The 19,306-nt window shown below is 42.3% G+C and overlaps 2 protein-coding genes across 2 annotated transcripts; both read right to left on the bottom strand.

Moving 5' to 3' along the window:
* Positions 1 to 5,857: 5,857 nt before the first annotated feature.
* Positions 5,858 to 15,823, bottom strand: tpbg1b (trophoblast glycoprotein 1b). Its single transcript, XM_008332089.3, has 3 exons — positions 15,693 to 15,823; positions 9,484 to 10,438; positions 5,858 to 8,803 (listed from the first exon to the last, which is right to left on the bottom strand). Exons 2-3 carry the CDS (start codon positions 9,753 to 9,755, stop codon positions 7,954 to 7,956), a joined length of 1,122 nt encoding a protein of 373 aa, XP_008330311.1. The 5' UTR covers positions 9,756 to 10,438; positions 15,693 to 15,823; the 3' UTR covers positions 5,858 to 7,953.
* On the bottom strand, positions 11,618 to 18,149 carry tmem222b (transmembrane protein 222b). The gene is made up of 6 exons (XM_008332088.3): positions 17,952 to 18,149; positions 16,896 to 16,980; positions 16,096 to 16,127; positions 15,911 to 16,007; positions 15,693 to 15,823; positions 11,618 to 14,830 (listed from the first exon to the last, which is right to left on the bottom strand). Exons 1-6 carry the CDS (start codon positions 18,071 to 18,073, stop codon positions 14,743 to 14,745), a joined length of 555 nt encoding a protein of 184 aa, XP_008330310.1. The 5' UTR covers positions 18,074 to 18,149; the 3' UTR covers positions 11,618 to 14,742.
* Between the last annotated feature and the right edge of the window lie 1,157 nt (positions 18,150 to 19,306).

The raw sequence follows: 19,306 nt of genomic DNA, 5'->3' as shown, positions 1-19,306 counted from the left end.
AAAGCCTGGGGCGCCCTCACAAAACCCCCCCCCCCCCCGCCCCCCATATACGCCACAGCAAGGAGCGACACATTGCATGCAAGGACCAGATGAGTGTGGTGGCCTGAATCAAAGACACAATTTCCTGTCAGAGGAAACGGTGCGGAAGATTTTTTTTTTCTCCCTCTCTTTTTCCCTCCTTACTGAATTCCTTCCATTACACTGATCAACATTAATATGAACAAGCAAGTGAGGAATATTCTGACAGGGATGACAGAGCTGAGGCCCCCTTTTTTCTTTTTTTTTTTTTTTTGAGGGGTGGGGAGGAGATAAAATAAATATTACTGAAGCTTTACTTAGCGTTAGAAATTCGAATAAAATGTGGCTAAATTTGGAAGGCTAATATTTGGGCGCTAACTTCACATCCCAGCTCATCATCTTTTCTTTGCTCAATAAAGAAGCACGTCCTAAACCTCCATGACCGTTATCCATCTCTCCAAAGTCCCCAGCACGGCAGGATGATGTAAGAGCGGAGACAGACAGTTAGCAGATGGAGTCTTCTCTCCGGAAGACCCTTTGGCCTTGGAGCTGTTCTCCTCCTCCTGACCAATGAAGACGCTCAGATCTCTGCTGGGTGACTCTGGCCCCCTCCTGCTCCAGCATCTGTTGCTGTATTTTAAATAATGGCTGTGATAATAACGAGCTCACGTCTCCTCCCGTCGAGAAGGCAAGGGGTCACTCTACCTTGGGAGAGTTCACCGCCGACGCGTTCTCTAAGCAGCTCAGGAATTTGTCTGCATCAGTGGCTTTTTTAATGTCATCTGCACGCGTTCTGGAGGTGAAGATGAAGACGCCGTTTAAATAATATCACAATCCAAATCGACTCAAATCGGAGTAACTGCGCTGTTGCTTTAAAACATTACCGCCGCCATCTTTCAGAAACATTCGACTATACCCTGGTGTATTATGTAAAAAAAATCCGATATTTGTTTCCTTGAAGTGGGCTGGCATTTCTAGGGAAAAAGCATTAAAACACGAATCAGAGTATAAATCACGGGCCGTGTCTTTAAATGAGATCAATTAACGCACTCACTGGTGTCGCCGTGCAGCGTGAAGCCACATTAAACCACGTCATATATTAAATCACTGCGGCTCAGCTGAAGGGACCGTCTCCATGTGACTCCATGTTGCAGCTGCGGCCCACTGACGCAGATGATGGAGTATTGCTCAAGGTGTGGGTATCTTCTCCTTTCGTCATATCAGGTCAGGACCATAAATTACCAGGTGACAGAACAAGACTTTGAGAGGACCAGCGGAGAAAATTGATAATGAATCATAGGGGGCGGGGGTTTATTCCTGCACCATGATCAATCAATTCAAGGCCTTGATTACATTTGTTCAACACTGGAACAATTCATCTTCACACTGCGTTTCCATGTCTCTCCCTGGAGGATCTTTTGCGAGAATACGACGCAGAGATGACATGTGTGGACTTTTTTTTAAACTTTTTTTTTTAAATGAGCTTCAGCTTTAGGGGCTTTCAAAGAGTTTTGGAGAAAGAGGCAAGATGGGACACAGAGGGAAATATGTCTGCTTAATTGAAAACTCCCTAACCTCATCCTCCCATAAACAACTGCTGCAACAACAAAACAAAACTTCTGACAGGCCACATGGATTGAGGACTTGATTCATGGCAGACTGGGGGAGGACATAGAGGCCCATATGAGGGGAGGATTGTTGGGGTGAGGGTGGGACGGGGGCGGTTATGAGGACCTGGCACTCTCTCTCTCTCTCTCTTTCTCTCGCTGGGCTCTTGCTGCACTTACAGTTGTTGTCAATTTTCGAGATCAATGGAGACACAGTCATGAGAACTTCAGAGGAGAGCTGCATTGTTGCGGTGGGGAGTTTCAAATGAGTCTGCCTTTCACAGGACACAGGACTTTGTTCGGAGCATTTGTTTCTAATTTTCTCCGTGTCCTGGGGATCCGTTGCGGTTACACCCTGAGAGGGTTTTGTTTAAATTTCAAGAGCACAAACTGCTTCATCCTGACATGCAGACACATCCATGTTGTACAAACCCCGCGGTTAACATAGCCAAGTGGGAAGGACAGATTTAACAAATAAACACAAATCCAATGCATTTGGAAAGTGGGGTTTGGTGGAGATGAACTGGTATTTCATTTTTTTCCCTCTCACATCTCCAGTAAAGACATGTGAGCTGTAGCCATGGTTATACTTTTGGTTGCAAGAAATCTGATTGTGGAAACGACTACAGTTGTTGTTGTTTTTTTGTTTGTTTTTTGTTTTTTTGTTGCAACCAATATTACAGGCTGCTAATGATAGGATGCCTTTAATGTCTGTGATGCACTTAGGTGAATCAAGTGGTTCCTGCCCAGGTCAGATTACCATGCGTGGCCACTCTTATGATTTATACTGAAACTGCAGGTTGCGTCCATCCTCCTGTATGTCTGGCACAGAACTGTTATTGTTGGTTGCAGTTGGAAGTTAAATTACTAAATAATACTGTAACAATTCTCTGGCTCTGCTTACAGTCGTCAGCAATGTGGGCTTCTTAAAAGTAAAAGCTGTTTTTTTTAAGTAAGATAAATAATGATTGTGGATATTATACAAATGAATGCATATTTTGTGACGATTTGTGTTGTTTCTGAGGAAAAAATGTGTGAAAAACGGACGTGAAAGTATCAAGAAATCTTTTAAATGTTGACCAAATAAGCTGCTCTTATTTATTAATTTTATTTTCTGTAGAATTTCGACGTCTTCTGTTCAAAAATAGCACAACCGACCGTACTCTACAAGGCAATCGTTATGACAGATAAACGTAGCATTCACGCTGTGCGGTAGCGAGCTTAGCTTTGGTTACACGGATATTAAACATTAGCGAAATGTACAATAGCGAAATATAAGTATTTTGTTCATGTTCAACAAGAGTAGAGTAGCGGAGTGACACATTTTATGATAGTATTTTACAAAGAAATGCGGTCGGTTGTTTGGTTTTAGCTCCGCCAACAACAACTTCCGGCCGTAAGCTTGTTTCCGCGTCAGGCCCTCTGCTAACAAAAGACAGTAAATGCAAATGATGTGCCATTGCACTTCCCTGATTGGTTGTTGAGTGCAATTATGTTGAATTGCACCTCAACGATTGGTTGTTGATGAGTGCAATTACACTTTTCAGACAGCAAAGTGCGAGACGTCTAGTCAAATGTAAAACATAAGCGGACGTGAGAGAAAGCACACCGTTGGGTTTTCAATGACGTCCGTTACTTTCATATTGTCAGCATGTCCCGCCCTCTGCTGATTGAAAACACTTGAATTTATCAACAACCAATCATCAAGGTGCAATTGCGCCTATGCGCATCAACAACCAATCAGGAAAGTACAATGGCACATCAAATGCAAATGCACTTTCTCGTATACTGTCATATTTGTAAGCATGTTACGCCCTCTGCTGGTTGAAAACGTTTGAATTTATCAACAACCAATCAGGGAAGTGCAATGGCACATCAAATGCAAATGCGCTTTCTCGTATACTGTCATATTTGTAAGCATGTTACGCCCTCTGCTGGTTGAAAACGTTTGAATTCATCAACAACCAATCAGGGAAGTGCAATGGCACATCAAATGCAAATGCCCTTTCTCGTATACTGTCATATTTGTAAGCATGTTACGCCCTCTGCTGGTTGAAAACGTTTGAATTTATCAACAACCAATCAGGGAAGTGCAATGGCACATCAAATGCAAATGCCCTTTCTCGTATACTGTCATATTTGTAAGCACGTTACGCCCTCTGCTGATTGAAAACAGCAATTGCACTCACCGACAACCAATCGTTGCAATTGCAATTGCTCCGTTTCGTCAGTACAGGGCCTGACTTGGCCGGATCTTGTTGTTGGCGAAGCTAAACAGAACAACCGACCGCATTACAAGACAAGAATTCATCATAAAAAGTATCACCCCGTAACCTACCCTTGTGAAAAATGAATAAAATAGATATCTTTCGATAGAAGAAAATCGGATTAAAAGAATTAAAATAATGATGGATAATGAAAACACCGATTCAAAAGTTTATATCTCAACCTTTAATCGTTTCGTTGCTGTTTAATATCCGTGCAAATAAAGCTAAAGCTAAGTTCGCTACCACACAGCGTCATTGCTGCATTTATATCAGTCGTGAGGATTACCAAACACTTGTAGAGTGCAGTCGGTTGTTATTTTATGCAGTAAAAGGACAAATAATATTAATAATACTTATACTACTACTAATACAACAACAACAACAGCAGCAACTACTACTACTACGTATAATAATAATAATAATAATAATAATAATAAGAATAATAATAATAATAATAATAATAATAATAATAATAATAATAATAATAATGGATGCAACATTTCCAGGCTGAATTTTTTTAAATAATAATTTAGAATATTATTAAAATATTCTAAATTATTCTATAAGGAATAATTTAGAGAATAATATTAATACTTTGGTGATGTTTTAATGCATCTACTCATACATCAACTGTAATATAATTCTAATATAATTCCCGTTGCCCAGCAAGATGCAGTGAATTCAAAGGTGGACACAACGTAAAATTTCACCATAATTGGACTTATATTAAACGCTGAATGCATAATTTTCTCCTTTATTATGAAAGAGATAAATGAGGACAACTTGCATCAGCTGCTAATTAATTGGCAAACAGTTGGTCCTATTGACTAACAGCAGAACAATGGGTGAGACCCCACAGGACCCACCTCCGCTGACCAACTAGCTGGACATGATGTATAGGTATGAGCGTAGCCTATAGGAGACGTTATATAAGGAAGCTGCATGAACATATTGATTGAGCTTTAATAACAAGTTCATTGTGTGGAGAGTGGAGAGAGAGAGAGAGACGTTAGCTCTACTTTTACAAAGTGATGTGAAACTTTTTGCTCTTCAATAGAAAATAAATGACAATTTCTCTTATTTATTTTTCAAAACACACATTTTCTAACATTGGAGGTTTGCTTGGAAAAGTTGTGGTCATTTAACATAAAAATCCAAGATCAAAATGATTGACCTTTATAAAGTTTGACCTCTTGAGCTACGGTGTTGCGCACGCTAATGATCTGCTCTAACACGGTTATAGGTTCTCGACCTATAACCTAGATTTTAGTTGAATCAAAGGTTTGTTTCAAAAAGGTGCTGACGTTGTCTTATAACCAGAAGTGGTGGCTTGATTCCACGCTTCGTGTGTCAGTGGGTTGATGAAACCCTGTAGTATCACGTGTGTTTAGTCGGTACCAGGACTAGAAAACTAGTACAGATCATTTATGGTAAAGCCTTCTAAAAGAAATTACTGGGATACTTTTGGAGATTTTCTCAAACCAAATGTGATCAATCATAAATCCCTTGCTTAATAAAACACTTATCCTCTCTAACCAGAATCTAATTTTCATATGTAAAATGCTCATTAAGCTAAGCCTTGTTGGTAATAATTTCTGATGGTTACTATAAAATTACAACAACTGTCAAACGATGCCGGGTGAGGGGCGGGGGAGAAGGGGAGAGGGGGAGAGGGGTGATGCCACATTGTTTCTGTTGCCATGCTGCTGACTGTTGTGGTCTCTTTTCTAACATGTTCAATTCCTCACAGATGTGGTATTCACTTTTAAGACATATTCCCTGTCATGGCCATTAAATCCACGCAGCGGTGCCAAGATGTTCCCAGAGACAGGAGGCACATAAAACAAACAGAGGAACATACTAAGGCTGAAGAGAAATGTTTTTTTTTTGCATGTTTGTCATAAACCACACGTTGCATGGAATCACAGCAACAGTTAAAATTGCCTTCGAAAGAAGAGAAGAAAATGAGAGAAAAAGACACGATCTTTTAATTAGATATATGCGCAACATACAGTTTAAAAAAACAAACAAACAACAAAAACATAAAAACTGCATATTTTCAGTTTTTAACAAGGCTCTCTTTCGCAGATTTTGCTAATGGAGGACGTCTGGGTATGCTAGTTGGGTTCCTCTCCTTTCATTGCTTTCCTGCTGGGACTGCCTCGCACCGACGTTAGCGAGCCGACCATATATTTTTTCAAACAGACGCGCTCATAAAAACACAAAGAGAGGGCACAGCTCATAATCCACACTCTAATGAGAGAAAAGGGAAGTAATGACACGCAGGAAGTAATCATTCTTCTGTCTGCTCCACCGGGTGACACCAATAACCCGTGGCCGACTTAACGCCGACGGTTGTGGCACGTTGTGTAACAGCGAGTGAAAACATCTCAGAGAATCTCTCTCTATCTTTTTTTCTGCCACAGGCAAATATTAAGATTGATGATACTTTGACAGTAGCCGGATCAAAGCGCTCGGCTTTGTCATCGTGAGTGAATCCCATTATGTGGCGGCATAATGGCCCTCTGTGAAAACAGCCAGAGTGTGAGTATCACAATGCGACTGGGAAACAAAGCTTATCTGAGGCGTTTCGCCATCCATGCGGTCCTTTGTGTCTGCGTACGAGCCTCAATTGTTTTCTCCTAAGTGAGTAAATGTCATGTTTAATGTGGTTCTGCAGAACGGAGGAGCCGCAGTTTCTATCCTACGTTTCTATTTTTCCACGACACACAAGAACACGGCAACGGGTTCTAAAGGCTTTATAATGCATGACAACTGTTTAATATTTATATATATATATAAAACAAATCCCAGTTCTGTGTTGCAAGAAGTTGCAGAACATCTTGGTGTCGGATCACGTGACGCTGCTTCAGTCGTCCCCTGTAAGTTCTTTAAATACTTACAGGGCTGTAGCTAGAAATTGGCCAATAAACACTCTGAAAAATGGCAGCCTGCCACCCCGTCTGTGAGCCTGCGCTCCACTCACTCTGTAGCATCAAAAGGCCGCAGAGAGTTGCTGTTGTCACAGTGACATCCGGGCGAGACGGGTGACACATATGTCGTTTCAGAACAGAGACCCGAATGTAGGATTAGTTAGTAAAAGACTTTGAAATGTTTGATTTTTTTTTTCCCATGCACATAGGAAAAGACGGTTCAAGTGGGCGGAGCAAACGTCTGAATGATACTATGTCACTGGCGTTTCGGAATCATCTGTATCTTATCATTGGAAAAAGGTGGAGAGCCAGACTTTTCCTTCAAAGCGCCTCCAGAGCGGCTGTTGTCTTGCAGGATGGAGGGAGGAAGGGAGGGGGAGAGAGAGAGAGAGAGGGAGAGGGAGGGAGGGGGGGCAGATTACTCTCAGCAGCCTCAGCCCTAGACTGGTTCTCATCATTCTGACAATAAAACTCACAGAGTTGAAACAAAGCAATGTTTCATGACGAAAAAAAAAAAAAATCAAGAGGGGAGCCAATGGGAGATTTCCGCTACGGTCTGTGCTGAATTTACCCCCTTCTCAACGCAAGAGCCAAAGAAAAACAGAGCGGTGATTTCAGCCCAGAGCTTTGGTCTGGCCTTTGGAGGCCTAATTCCTCTCGGGCACCCTGGGGCTGAAGGACCAGAAGGCCAAAGGGGCTGAAACTGTTCAAAGACGTATGAATGGTCGAGTGAGAAACTCACAAAGGTTTGTTTTCCAAGTGTTGGGTTTGGATTGTGGCCTTTTTTTGTGGTTCTGGAGATCTGACGCTGACGGCTAAAGGGACGTGCATTGATCGGTAAACAGAACTCTTCTGGATGGTAGGCACTTGCTGTTTTAAGTGAATGTGAAAGCAGGAAAACAAACACCCAACAACTGTATCGGAAACGCGTTTGTCGGTAAAAAGATTGTTTTCCGTGAAGACCGATGGACAGTACATGCTCCAATCCAGGCTCAGTTAACACGTTGGATTTAATGTATTTACAATATGTTTTGTTTTTTTTTATACAATATTTTACATCTTTGTTCGATAAATGCATTGGAAAAAAGAGTCATAAGAAAATCAGCGCGGGCGATCGTCTTCTCCGTCTCATGCGTCGGCTCCTGTGGAGATCTGTGAGACCCTGGGGTCGGAGTCGATCTCGAAGCGGTAGTGGTAGCCCTCCCACACCTCCCTGCAGGCGTCCCGCATGTCGTAGATCCGCTTCTTGATGCCCTTTCGGTTTAAATAGAGTACGAACAGGAAGATGAGGCCGATGAAACCCAGGACTATCCCTAGGAAGACGTACGAGGTCTGCAGGGCCAGGTCTGCCCCCGCGCTCCTCTGGTGGCACCCCAGAGTCAGTGTGCCCGCCGCAAGTAAAGATGTGTTTCTCATGTTTGGCGGGAAGGAGCACACGAGACTCTCGGCGTTTCTAATGCGTCCCTGTGATCTGTTGAGCCACATGGCGAACGGTTCAATTCCGCACGTGCACGTGAAGGGGTTTTCGCCCAGCAGCAGCGTGGCATCGGGCAGGGAGTCCAGCTCTCGCAGGCCTTCCTCCGGCACCGTCTTCAGTGAATTGAGCGTCAGGTCCAGCTCCTCCAGGCCTTCCAGGCCTGAGAAGGTGGAGTTGTGGAGGGCCACCAAGGAGTTGTTGGAGAGCTGCAGCCTCCGCAGGCTGGTCAGGTGGGAGAAGATGCGCGAGGGTAAGAAGATGAGGTTGTTGTCAGACAGGTCCAGGCCCTGCAACGACGCCAGGGAGCTCCAGCGGAAAGACGTGGCCAGGTCCGTCACCGACGAGTGGTTGTACAGGGCTCTGCTCAGGTTGAGTTCCCGCAGCGACTGGTTCGACACGGTGAAGGCCTCGGGGTGGATGACCGCCAGCTGGTTGTTACTTAAATCCAGAGAGCGAAGGCTGCGGAGCTCGGTGAACGTGTGGGACTCGACTTCAGAAATTCTGGAAAGTGAGGACATTTAGGGAAATATTACAGATTCGGAAGAAAAACAAGACAACCGAAAAGAGCAGATAACTGACGTTAAATCATCCTTTAACTTGTCAGAGGTCATAGGAAATACAACGAGAGGTCAAAAAGTAAGAGAGATTTTCTGATTTCATAAGTTGTCCTATTTAAATAAAACATGTCAGGACACGTCTCCTGCATCGCCAACAGCTATGACAACAGCTGTTTTATCATTAAATGTCAGTGTCAGTGTCAACCACTGAGCTGTGTTACATTATATTCAATCAGGGTTTTTTTAAAATTCCAATAATGAATCAATAGTATGAATTAGATCTTTAATAAAAAGATCTGATAATTCTCTCATTCAAGTTCTGTAATAAATTATTATTATTTTCTTTTACATTCAAAAGGAAATGAACTTCATTTCATCACACATAAATATATACATATATATAATTTGAAAAAATATATTTTTGGCTACTCGTAATATTTGTACTTAATTGGATGCCATAAGTTACAATTGTAAACGTAAAGTACTTAAATACTTTTCATATTCAGTACTTCGAGACCAAAGACAGGTTTAAGGATTTAAAATGACGAAAATGATTTTTTTTTTTTTTTTATTAACCTGGAGTAATTGTCATAACACAGTTGTCACCGTCCAGCGGTGTCTTACCTGTTATTGCTCAGAGACAAGTTGGTCACATTCTCCAGTCCTCTGAAGGACGACGGTCCAATCCGGCTGATCTGATTCCCGGTGATGAAGAGATTCCTGGTGTACCCGGGGATCCCGATCGGAATAGTTCGCAGGTCTTTGGAGACGCACTTCACGGTGTGGGCCGCCTCCGAACACTCGCATCGCGCAGGGCATGACGCACGGACGGAGCAGCAGAGGAGCGAAAGAAGAAGAAGAGAAAGAAGAAGAAGAGCGCGCCGCAGATCCAGCATGTTGGAGGAGAAGAGTGATGTCTTTACTCCAAGATGAGCTTGCAGCAGCGGGCAATACGAACCAAGACGAAGCACGCAGGGGCGGGGATAAAGTTAGGACAACCTCAACGAGACGATCAGCTCCTCCAGGACACCCGCCGAACCACCGACATCCTCATCCCCAGTGTCTGCTGCCCCGGCTGGGAATGCGCTTCAACTTTTACATGTGTGCAGAGAGAAGCGTCGCCGGGAGGGGGGCTCTGATTTCCATGAGAACAGGACAAGGGAGTCGTGCTGATCAGAGGGGGTCGATGACTGCTTGATCCTTTTTTAAAGCCGTGGCAAAATGGGGCGTCTCTACTTCTCCAACAATGAAGTTAAAAGGGCAAGTGAAGTGATCCTGCGGGGAGGGGCTTCTGTCCTGCTGCCCACGGCCCCGACCCCGTCCTGGTCCACGGCAACTTCCTTCCTTCCAGAGAGTGGAAAAGACACATAGAGAGAGGGAGAGAGAGCATGATAAAACTAGGGATGATAAAAAAAAATTGTATGGATAGGAGGATGCCTTTATCTCATCCAATGAGATTAACAGTGACATCTAATAGGGATCAGGTGATGTGATGTCAGGGATTATTCCCCTTGATCTGAGGAGGCTGGAATTTCTAGGTTTGAAGATGTTTCACCTTCCATCCTGCAGGATTCTTCCACTTGGATGAGAAGAGAAAGAAAGTCACTTGTCTGCATACTATAGCATACATTAAGTGTCCATATTGTCTGCTTTATCTATTATTCTAGTATTTTTTAAGAATATTCAAATGTTTCATTGGTCTAAACCAGGGGTGTCAAACTCATTTCCACCAGGGGGCCACATCAGCAATACAGTTCCCCTTGAAGGGCCGGTTGTCCCCAACCCCTAGTCTGCAGACCAGTACCGTCATTTGGTACCGGGCCACAGTAGGACACAGTGAAAAAATGTACTTAATTTTTACTAATTAATTTCATTCAGACTCTGATACAAACAGAACAGAGTCTAAAAAGGTCAGGGAACGCTGGTATGGATGGAACTACTCCATAACAGACTAATACATGTTTCTGCAATTGATTATTATTTATTCAAGTTACACACATAATTCAGTAATAAAAAAATGTCTTAGGCTAAGAAAGCTGCATGGACTTTGCGGGCCACATACGATGGCTTGGCGGGCTGCATTTGGCCCCCGGGCCTTGAGTTTGACACATATGGTCTAAACAATATTACATTTCATTTCCAAAGACTTAAATAAGCATAATTATTTAATACAAAAAATACTACTTTATTTCAAACTTGACAAACATTCCTGCATCAGAGCTGCTCCGTGGATGTTGTTCCCAGTGACAGCTGGGATTAGTTTCCTCTGTGTATTGTAGCGGTTTCTCCTCAGAGTTTGTTCTTTCTCTCCTCCCTCCTCATTCCTACCTAACTAGGTGGTAGTATATTGGGGGCCATAAAAATGGGGGAGGGCAACTTGAGGGCCAGACTGCAGAAGCTTTGATCCCCCCCTCCCCTCCCCTCCCCTGCCCGTCCCCTCCTCGTGAACAATGGTCACCGTGTGGGACCTTAAGCCCCGGAGTATCAAAGCAGTTCTTTACCTGTCCTAATGTTTATTCTAACAGATTATAGCAATCATTACAGGATTCACTTAGCAGTGTATTTATAGAACCTTCCAGAGCAGGGAGAGGATGAGACTTCGCCTTTCATGGCTCAAGACCTTGAAACTGTAATACCGAGCCTCCTGCTGACAGCCGTGATGAAACCCAGTTGCTAAGAAAGCTCAGTGACAGAAAAACATTTAGGGGAAAAAAACAAAACAAAAAACAACCAAAATACAGAAATGTCTCCAAACGTCTACAATAATAAACATCTTTATTGATATTATATCTGTTAGTCATAAACACAATCACCGTTGACATGTTCACTTAAAGGGACCTTAAAATAGTCCCACTTGGCTTAGTGATATGCATTTTTGATTATACTTTAGATTTAAAAAACAAAAGACGGTTTAGGAGCAGCGGACTGGTGGAAGTACACAGAGGGTCCTCGGTTTCGTTTTTTTTTGCACTTAAATATGGCTCCCAAGTGTAAGTCAGACTCTTCAAATGTTTTTTTTTATTTTTATGATACCACTGTTAGCATAGTTTATAGCAACATGTACAGTATATGTGTTCACCGTAGGAACTAAAACGTCTGACGTAAGTTGAGGACCCGTCTATGGATCGTGGCCTCGACAATAGCATCTCAACTGTCTTTAATCAGCAGTTTTGAGTTGCCGGGACCCCATGTGTTCACATTCCAACATCTGTAACCATTCAAACGGTCGCGGTCCCAAACCGTCGGTGAGCCGAGGGGCTGTTTATCTGCGCAGTTCGGACACAAGGCCATAAAACGACAATGTTGTCAGTGTCATCAGCTGATCTCTACGGCCTGTTCATTCATCACCTTGGTTCGGCAAAGTGATGAATGAGCCGTTTCACACGAGAACAAGTGACGTATTCAACGGAGCGGCTCACCCCCCCCACTCCCCCCTCATGTTCGGACACCAAGCTCAATTACAAAGAATCACAGAGACTTTTTTTTCTTTTTACATTTGTGTTTCTAGGTTGGTTTTTTTTCCCCCCACTGAATGTGGTCATAGATGGGAACGTGTATTTTAAGGGAAAAGTCAACACATTTCTAGATTATTCCGGTCTCTGCTCACACAACCTAACGTGTTCAATTACCGCTGACAAAGAAAAACAAACACCAGGGGGGGGGGGAAAGGTTAGCGACTTTTAACGAAACTCTCGCGTTGTAAATAGAAAACTGTTCAAACTGGAGCCAGATCGTGGGGCTCGTCTCAGTCTCTTAGTTTTAATGCTTGGGAGAAAATTGCACCGCGGCTCTCGTCTATGAAGTCTGAAGCTACACATTGCACAGGATATTGCATCGAATCAGCGTTAAGAACCACAGACCCGTAATGGCCTAATTTATTATTTATCCTTGCAAGGATTTACCAGCTATTGCATTTAGATTTAAAATAGTTGAGAGAACATTATGGAGGGATAAAAATAGAATTCAAAACACAAGGCATTTGGCAGTAATGATCCCACTCTGATTACGAATCAAGAAGCCAAAGCGCGAGACCAACAACTTCCTTCTTCCTTCAACACCTTCAGTTTTACATGAATGTAAAGCACACGCACACACACACACACACACACACACACACACACACACACACACACACGCTGGCATGCAATCACATGCTTCCTCCTTTCCGACGTAAGGCACGCACACTCACGCGCATGAGTCCACGTCAGCAGCGGTGATAGGCAGGAGTAAACAAAATTATGCCGTAAATTATTTAAAGGATAGATCTGTCGAGTGGGTGAAAATCCATCGAGTTCGCAAAGAATAAAGAGCACCTGGTGTGGGCTACAGTACCGTGGGTTTAAATATTTACAGGCAACACAGGTGAAAGAACGCACAAACTCTGTGTTCAGCACAAGCTGAAGTGATTAGAGCTCCCTCTGTGTTAGCCCTTCATACCTTGGACTTTTTTGACAAATAAAAAAACAACAAAAAAACAAAAACAACAACCTGGTTTTAATTTAGTGACCCACACCTTCCAGGTCGGATTATTGCAGGACGTAGCCCAGTGGCGATTTATCAAAGCTCTGTGAAACAGCACTGACATTTCACAGTGACCTTCTAATCTGATCTGCAGAGGTGGAGAACAGCAGGAGCAACACCGCTCAGACACCGGCAGAGAGTGGGGATATTCAGCAGGGGTGGGTGAGCGTGAAAAACCTGAGGATCCCAGCTACCTGCTGCTTCTGGCAGCAGCGCGGACAAAGAAGGGGCTCAACACTTTTTTTGTGTGTTTGATTGCAAACAATGACTGATTTAAATCGACTCAAGGAAAAGCCATGGCAACGGATTTTGTGTTCCAACCATGATGTGGAATTAACATAGTTTTGTCAAAACGTGAAAATTCAAGCAGGGTCCGTGATTTAGGTGACTATTTTTAGGCAGTGCTTCCGTACACACACAGTCAAAGTATGCAATCAGGTCTCAGGTTTTTCGTATTATTGTTGTAATATTGAGTTCAGCAAAGCTGCGTTTTATAAAGATAACAAACTGACAACACAGTTTGACTTGGTCTGGCAACAGTGTAGAAAGCCCGAAAAAGTTGGGATTTTTCCCCCCCCAAAGCCACAGTCACTGTGGTTGCTACAATCAGCATCGCATGACAGTAGGAAGTAAACGGTTTTTTTCAGAGGTACTCCGAGACACGTTAACGCGAGTATTTCATCTCTCTGTGAGAAAATAGTTGTTTTTATATAAAAAAGGAAATTAAGAAAATGCACAAGCAGTCAAACTACTCTGGCACGTTGAGGTCGCAGTACTGTAGAAGAGCTACATTAGGTCAGGCATGAAATGCAATCAATTCCCGTAAAGGTATTTAATAGCTTCGCCGTGTATGTACTCCCTGATATAAATGCACTGGATCGTCCATTACAAAGTCAGAAGGTCAGAATCTAAAAGCGAGGCATGGATGTAGTTCCACCGACGTACCTTCAACTAGACAAGTCTGGTCGACATGTGGCATCGGCCTGGACCTGCTGTGAGGCATCCCATAGTCATAACCCATAATTACGTGTGTTTGTGTGGTCCTGGTTGTTGCGGCGATGTGGGTGGTGTTTTAGTCACTTCTCTCAAAACAATTAAACTCTTACAAAAAAAATAAAAATTTTGAATCCCTGGATTGGTCTAGCTTCACCACTTGAGGTGATGCTGCCTGCGCCCCAGAGGCGGCACGGTTTAGACACTCGTAAAAACAAACAAGACGTGTGTCCTGAAGGCAAGTATTCCTCCTGGATCACTGGCTCCCGAAACCCCCCTCCCCTACCATCCTTGCGTTTCGTACGAAAAAGGTCGATCCCGGTGTTTGACCTGCAGGACTTCCACTGTGTCTCTGACACGTCTCCCAGGTCACCGGAGGTTGAGGGCCAGGGCCACTGTGAGGATGATGCTCACCAGCATCAGGAAAGGCAGCCATGTCTTCAGGAAGCCAGCACAGCTACGCAAGAGGGGGCGAGGGGGGGAATCACACGGAGAAGTCAAGGTGAGGACATGTGAGACTTAATGCAGAAAAAAAGGGGGAGAGGTCAAAGACAAAGGGTTACTGTGATTAATGTGCTCTCCCCCCAGTCTCAATAACAACACCGCAACTACTTTCAGTATGCAGTGGTGTCATATTCTCATATTTATTCGCAAATTATATCAAAAAGTAGAAAAAAAGTAACACAGCCAACGTATTTCTACAAAACCTATAAAAGCCATTCCTTGAAAATCCACATGCTGCTCCTCTTGTCTGGTGACTTTCTAACTGTTCTTTATGGCCTCATTTAAGTGTCTGGATGTTGGTTTGTTTTACTGTAATATTAACGCTTAATGGCCAGCACTGATTGCTGTTCATTATCTTGTACATACAATCCCAGTGAGTGGTATGTAAAAAAAATAATTCCTGTGAACTATAAAAAGCCTTCTGGAGAGACATCCTCTCTCCCTTCTCTCTGCCGTAACCTGATAGCAAACATTCACAGACAAACCAGTGAAAACTTGCCCAAACCCCTGGGATCCCACTGACAAGTCTACTGCACTGAGGGGAGCAGCTGTAGAATACAGGGGCTCTCTGCTCACTTTAGATACACTCACACATGACACTAGTGTCCAAAGAAATCCCAACACTCATTTACGTTGTCTTTCCTTATACCAATATCTGCTTAATTTCATCACAATCAGGAGCCGACCACCTGCAGTCTTATGAAGCACTGATATAAAACGGCAGAATTAAAAGGCAGAAGATGAACTTATTATTGTTGAGTATGAATCATGTATGTATCATGTTTGCTACGCGCACACGGTTCCAAAATCCTCACCTCACGTGCTTTCCGTGGATTAGAACGAGAAGGCAAAGTTTGATCATGTTCCACGTCGTGCTGTTTTCATACCGCATCAGATTCAGCGCCATGGCAACATGGGAGTGACAGTTGTCGCAGCAAAGGTTGTGCTTTTGAGCAAACAAAGTTGATGATATTGGAAAAAATGTGAAAATGTAAATACTAGACATGGCGGTGTGAATCTCCCCCTGTCTTACCATCCTGTGCTTGTACTCTTCTGAGGCATCGTGCACAGCTCTATCCCAGGCATTGGTGCCACTAGTATAGACTTTGCTGACATCGAGCATCCAGTACCTAAAGTCAGAGAGTTCAATAAGCTGCTGTGTTGTGTATGGCAGGGCTGGTGTTCAATATTTATTTCCAGACATATTTATTGACTTACTTTGTCGGCTTTCCGAAAGCCATGTTGTCTTCCTGCAACGACAACATATGAGCAAGACATCAGTGGTTTGTATTAGAACATATACTTTACGTTCTATTACTAGTCCTGCTAGGAATTAACTGTATAATTAATAATTTCAAGTTCATTAATATTGTCATTAAACTCTGGTAATTAGTGTTCATACAGTCTAATATCATTTTGTTAAGTCAAAAATCACAAGTTCCTCACATGTATGTACTTGTATAACCCCAGAACAATACATACTTTGAACTCCTGAAACAACAGTCGTTCCTTTCAGGCCGGTCTCTATGAAGCCTCTCATCTCACTGAGCTGTCACTAACATTGGTGTGTTTGATGTCTGAGAGTTTTAATATAAAGCTACTGCAGTGTGGTTGTCCTTGTCGTCTTTGAGAGCCAAAAGGCTCAACAAACAACATATTATATTAAACAACATTTAATATCATGAATGAACGGAGGAATTTTCCCACATCTTATTCATCACATGTTTAAATCAAAGTACTTTACTTAACTTTATATTTTTATCCACGGCCTCTATAAACAATACAATGTCCCAACAAGGCCTCTACCTCAGTGGTATGACACTTAATTAATACTCAGAAATTAATGCGTTTTAAAACTGGTTAGAATGAGTTTAATGGGAAGAGGTAAAATATATAGGTCGATGTTTTTGTCACAAAGACTAATGCAGGGGTGGGGTGGGGGGGGGGGAAGTCAACGGTTCTTGTTATAAATTGCGAGTAAAACCATGTTTTCTAAGGGTAAGTATTTGTGTACTCACTGAGACAAAGTAAGGCCCAGCAAAGTCTCGTATGACTCCAGTGGAAGTGCAGATTCCCATGTGACCGATGAACGGAAACAACCATCTGAATTAAAAAAAAAAAAAAAAACAGAAAACATTAACCTTTATTTATTTACATCTATTTAAACACACAATAATAATAATTGGTGTGCAAAGGCAGTTTATACAGCACTCAGAGGTTAAGAATTCCTTTTGACAGACATTTGACACAAGTGTGCTAAATAAGGTCACAGTGATTGGGTCTATTGAAAAGACAAATGGCTAAAAAAAAATGCACCATTATTTTTTGAACACATCGGCATGACCAAACTGTTCCTCAAGGGGTCGTGTGTCTGCAGGTTTTTGTTCCAACCAACCAAGAGCACATAGTTTGACCAATCAGCTGTCTGAAGACTGAGTTGATTAAACCAGTTGATTAAACCTGTCAACTCAGGTGTGCTACTGCTTGGTTGGAACAACCTGCAGCCACAGCGGCCCTTTGTGGAACAGTTTAAGCACCTTAAGTTTTACTTTTATTATCTCTATTGTTCAACAACGTTATTACAATGAGGTTAAATGTTGTGGATCCGGGTGCATTGCTGTTAGCATTTGTTCAATTAAAGATAATAAATTATAAAAAAACAGCACAATCTCACGATTCATTACCAGAACTTTTTTTAGGCACCCGTTGCTTGCATTGCACAGAAATAAACATTAGTTTAAACAACAACTCCTTTATAAAAAAAAACCGAGATAAATTTGTTCTGTTTATGTCAGTGTCATTAGTTTGACGTTTATTAGCAAACTATTTTTTTAGCCGTAGAACTTTCTCGTTTAATTTCAATATTATCAACACCGACATCATTGTATATTTATAATAAAAGTGTTGACATTGTATTCGTGTACAAATAACTAACGGTTAAATGCTGTTATATGTGGTATGTCCACTATTATTTTAAGAGAAATCAGCAACAGGATGTTTGTTAGCAGGCTAAGCTAATCAAACTGTGTTCGGTTCGGCGGTCGAACTGCACACTGCCACCGGCAAACACTCACGATAACACGGGGATAGGTGTCCAGACAATACAGTATGGATAACGGCAGGTCTGTGGGTCAATTTTCTCGGACGCTATGTGGTAATTCTTCATGCTTTCTTTCTCAACATCATCCGCCATCATCAGCTGCGAAAAACGAACTTCATTTGTCCCACTTCCACCTGCGTCAAGTCGAACGAATTCTAACACGGAGCAAGGACAGGAGTGTGTGCGAGTTCCTTCAAAATTAAAATAATAAGCATTTTTATTTTAACATAAAAATAACCATCGTGCACCAGTGAAAACAGTATTCAGTGTCGTGATACAAATACAAAAGGACATCATTTTATATTTGAAATTCGTATTATATAATAATCGTATTCAGGAACGTACACTATTCTATTTGTCTTGACTACCTTTTATTTTGTAGCAGCAACAGCAGCTTCCGGGGAATTTGCAAACACGACGACCTGCAGTGTAACGCTTTTTTTCATGTTGGTAAACAACTTAAGCGTTTTTTTTCATTTAACTAAAGTTTAATTTCCTTTAAAATAAAATAAAAAATAAATAAACATGTCATGGTCATCCATGTTTTTGTCCTTTATTTTTGAATACAATTCCTGCAAGGTTTAATTACGTAATATAAAATTAAATAACCTAAGTAAAATTACTAAATGAAAATTATATAACTCCACCAACTCCCGATGTTAATTGGAGATGAAACCCTGCAGGAATACTCACCTGTGCTTACATCTAACTGGGAAACACCGCAAACATAAAGCTCTGGATTTTCTTAATGGGGCACTTAAAGTTGTCCACATCTGTAGTTTTTGTTGTTCTTCTTCTGCCTATGTTTACAGTGTTTATCAAGCAACTTTAAGCTTTTCTGCAGCTTATTTCTAATAGGTGAAGTGGTGAGGAAACGGCCTTTTACTGTAGCACAAGTTATATATGGCAATGGTGGAAACCGAAACAAAGACAGACCCAAGGGATCTGCCGGGGCCCTGTGTGCGCCATAGTGTGTCCCATTACATGTGACAGGTGATATATAGTGGGAAGGACAAAAACAAGCTACTCAGCAAAAGCAGGTAGACATTGATAAACGAAGGCACACCGGGCTCATCATCGGGGAGCTGAGGGAATTCTCACAGAAAATGCCATCTCGATATCGGGCTGAGCTATCCAACCCAATTAGACCAGGAGAAGTGCTGCTTTTGCAGCTCAACTCCGCAACACTGCTATCCTTTTCAGTCAAAGGTCTGAAAAGTATAATGTCAAGTATCCACTATACAGTTCCCACTTCATCTCCTGAGTCTGCTGTTACCCAGCCAGGGAATGGGCAAGATGAGAGTTTCATTCCGCACTTTCAGAAACGGA

The sequence above is a fragment of the Cynoglossus semilaevis genome, chromosome 18, assembly GCF_000523025.1.
Source record: "Cynoglossus semilaevis isolate Cse_v1.0 chromosome 18, Cse_v1.0, whole genome shotgun sequence".
Taxonomy (NCBI): domain Eukaryota; kingdom Metazoa; phylum Chordata; class Actinopteri; order Pleuronectiformes; family Cynoglossidae; genus Cynoglossus; species Cynoglossus semilaevis.
Note: the sequence above shows the minus strand (reverse complement) of the source record. Positions and strands in the feature narration are given on the sequence as shown.

What these genes read in the sequence shown, in the direction of transcription:
- tpbg1b (XM_008332089.3), bottom strand. Translation starts at nt 9,755, where the DNA reads ATGCTGGATCTGCGGCGCGCTCTTCTTCTTCTTTCTCTTCTTCTTCTT. An exon ending in TTGTCTCTGAGCAATAACAG is followed by an intron (nt 8,804 to 9,483) that starts GTAAGACACCGC and finishes CTCACTTTCCAG; the next exon opens with AATTTCTGAAGTCGAGTCCC.
- tmem222b (XM_008332088.3), bottom strand. Translation starts at nt 18,073, where the DNA reads ATGATGGCGGATGATGTTGAGAAAGAAAGCATGAAGAATTACCACATA. An exon ending in GCTTTCGGAAAGCCGACAAA is followed by an intron (nt 16,008 to 16,095) that starts GTAAGTCAATAA and finishes CTCTGACTTTAG; the next exon opens with GTACTGGATGCTCGATGTCA. An exon ending in AAGAGTACAAGCACAGGATG is followed by an intron (nt 15,824 to 15,910) that starts GTAAGACAGGGG and finishes TTTGCTCAAAAG; the next exon opens with CACAACCTTTGCTGCGACAA.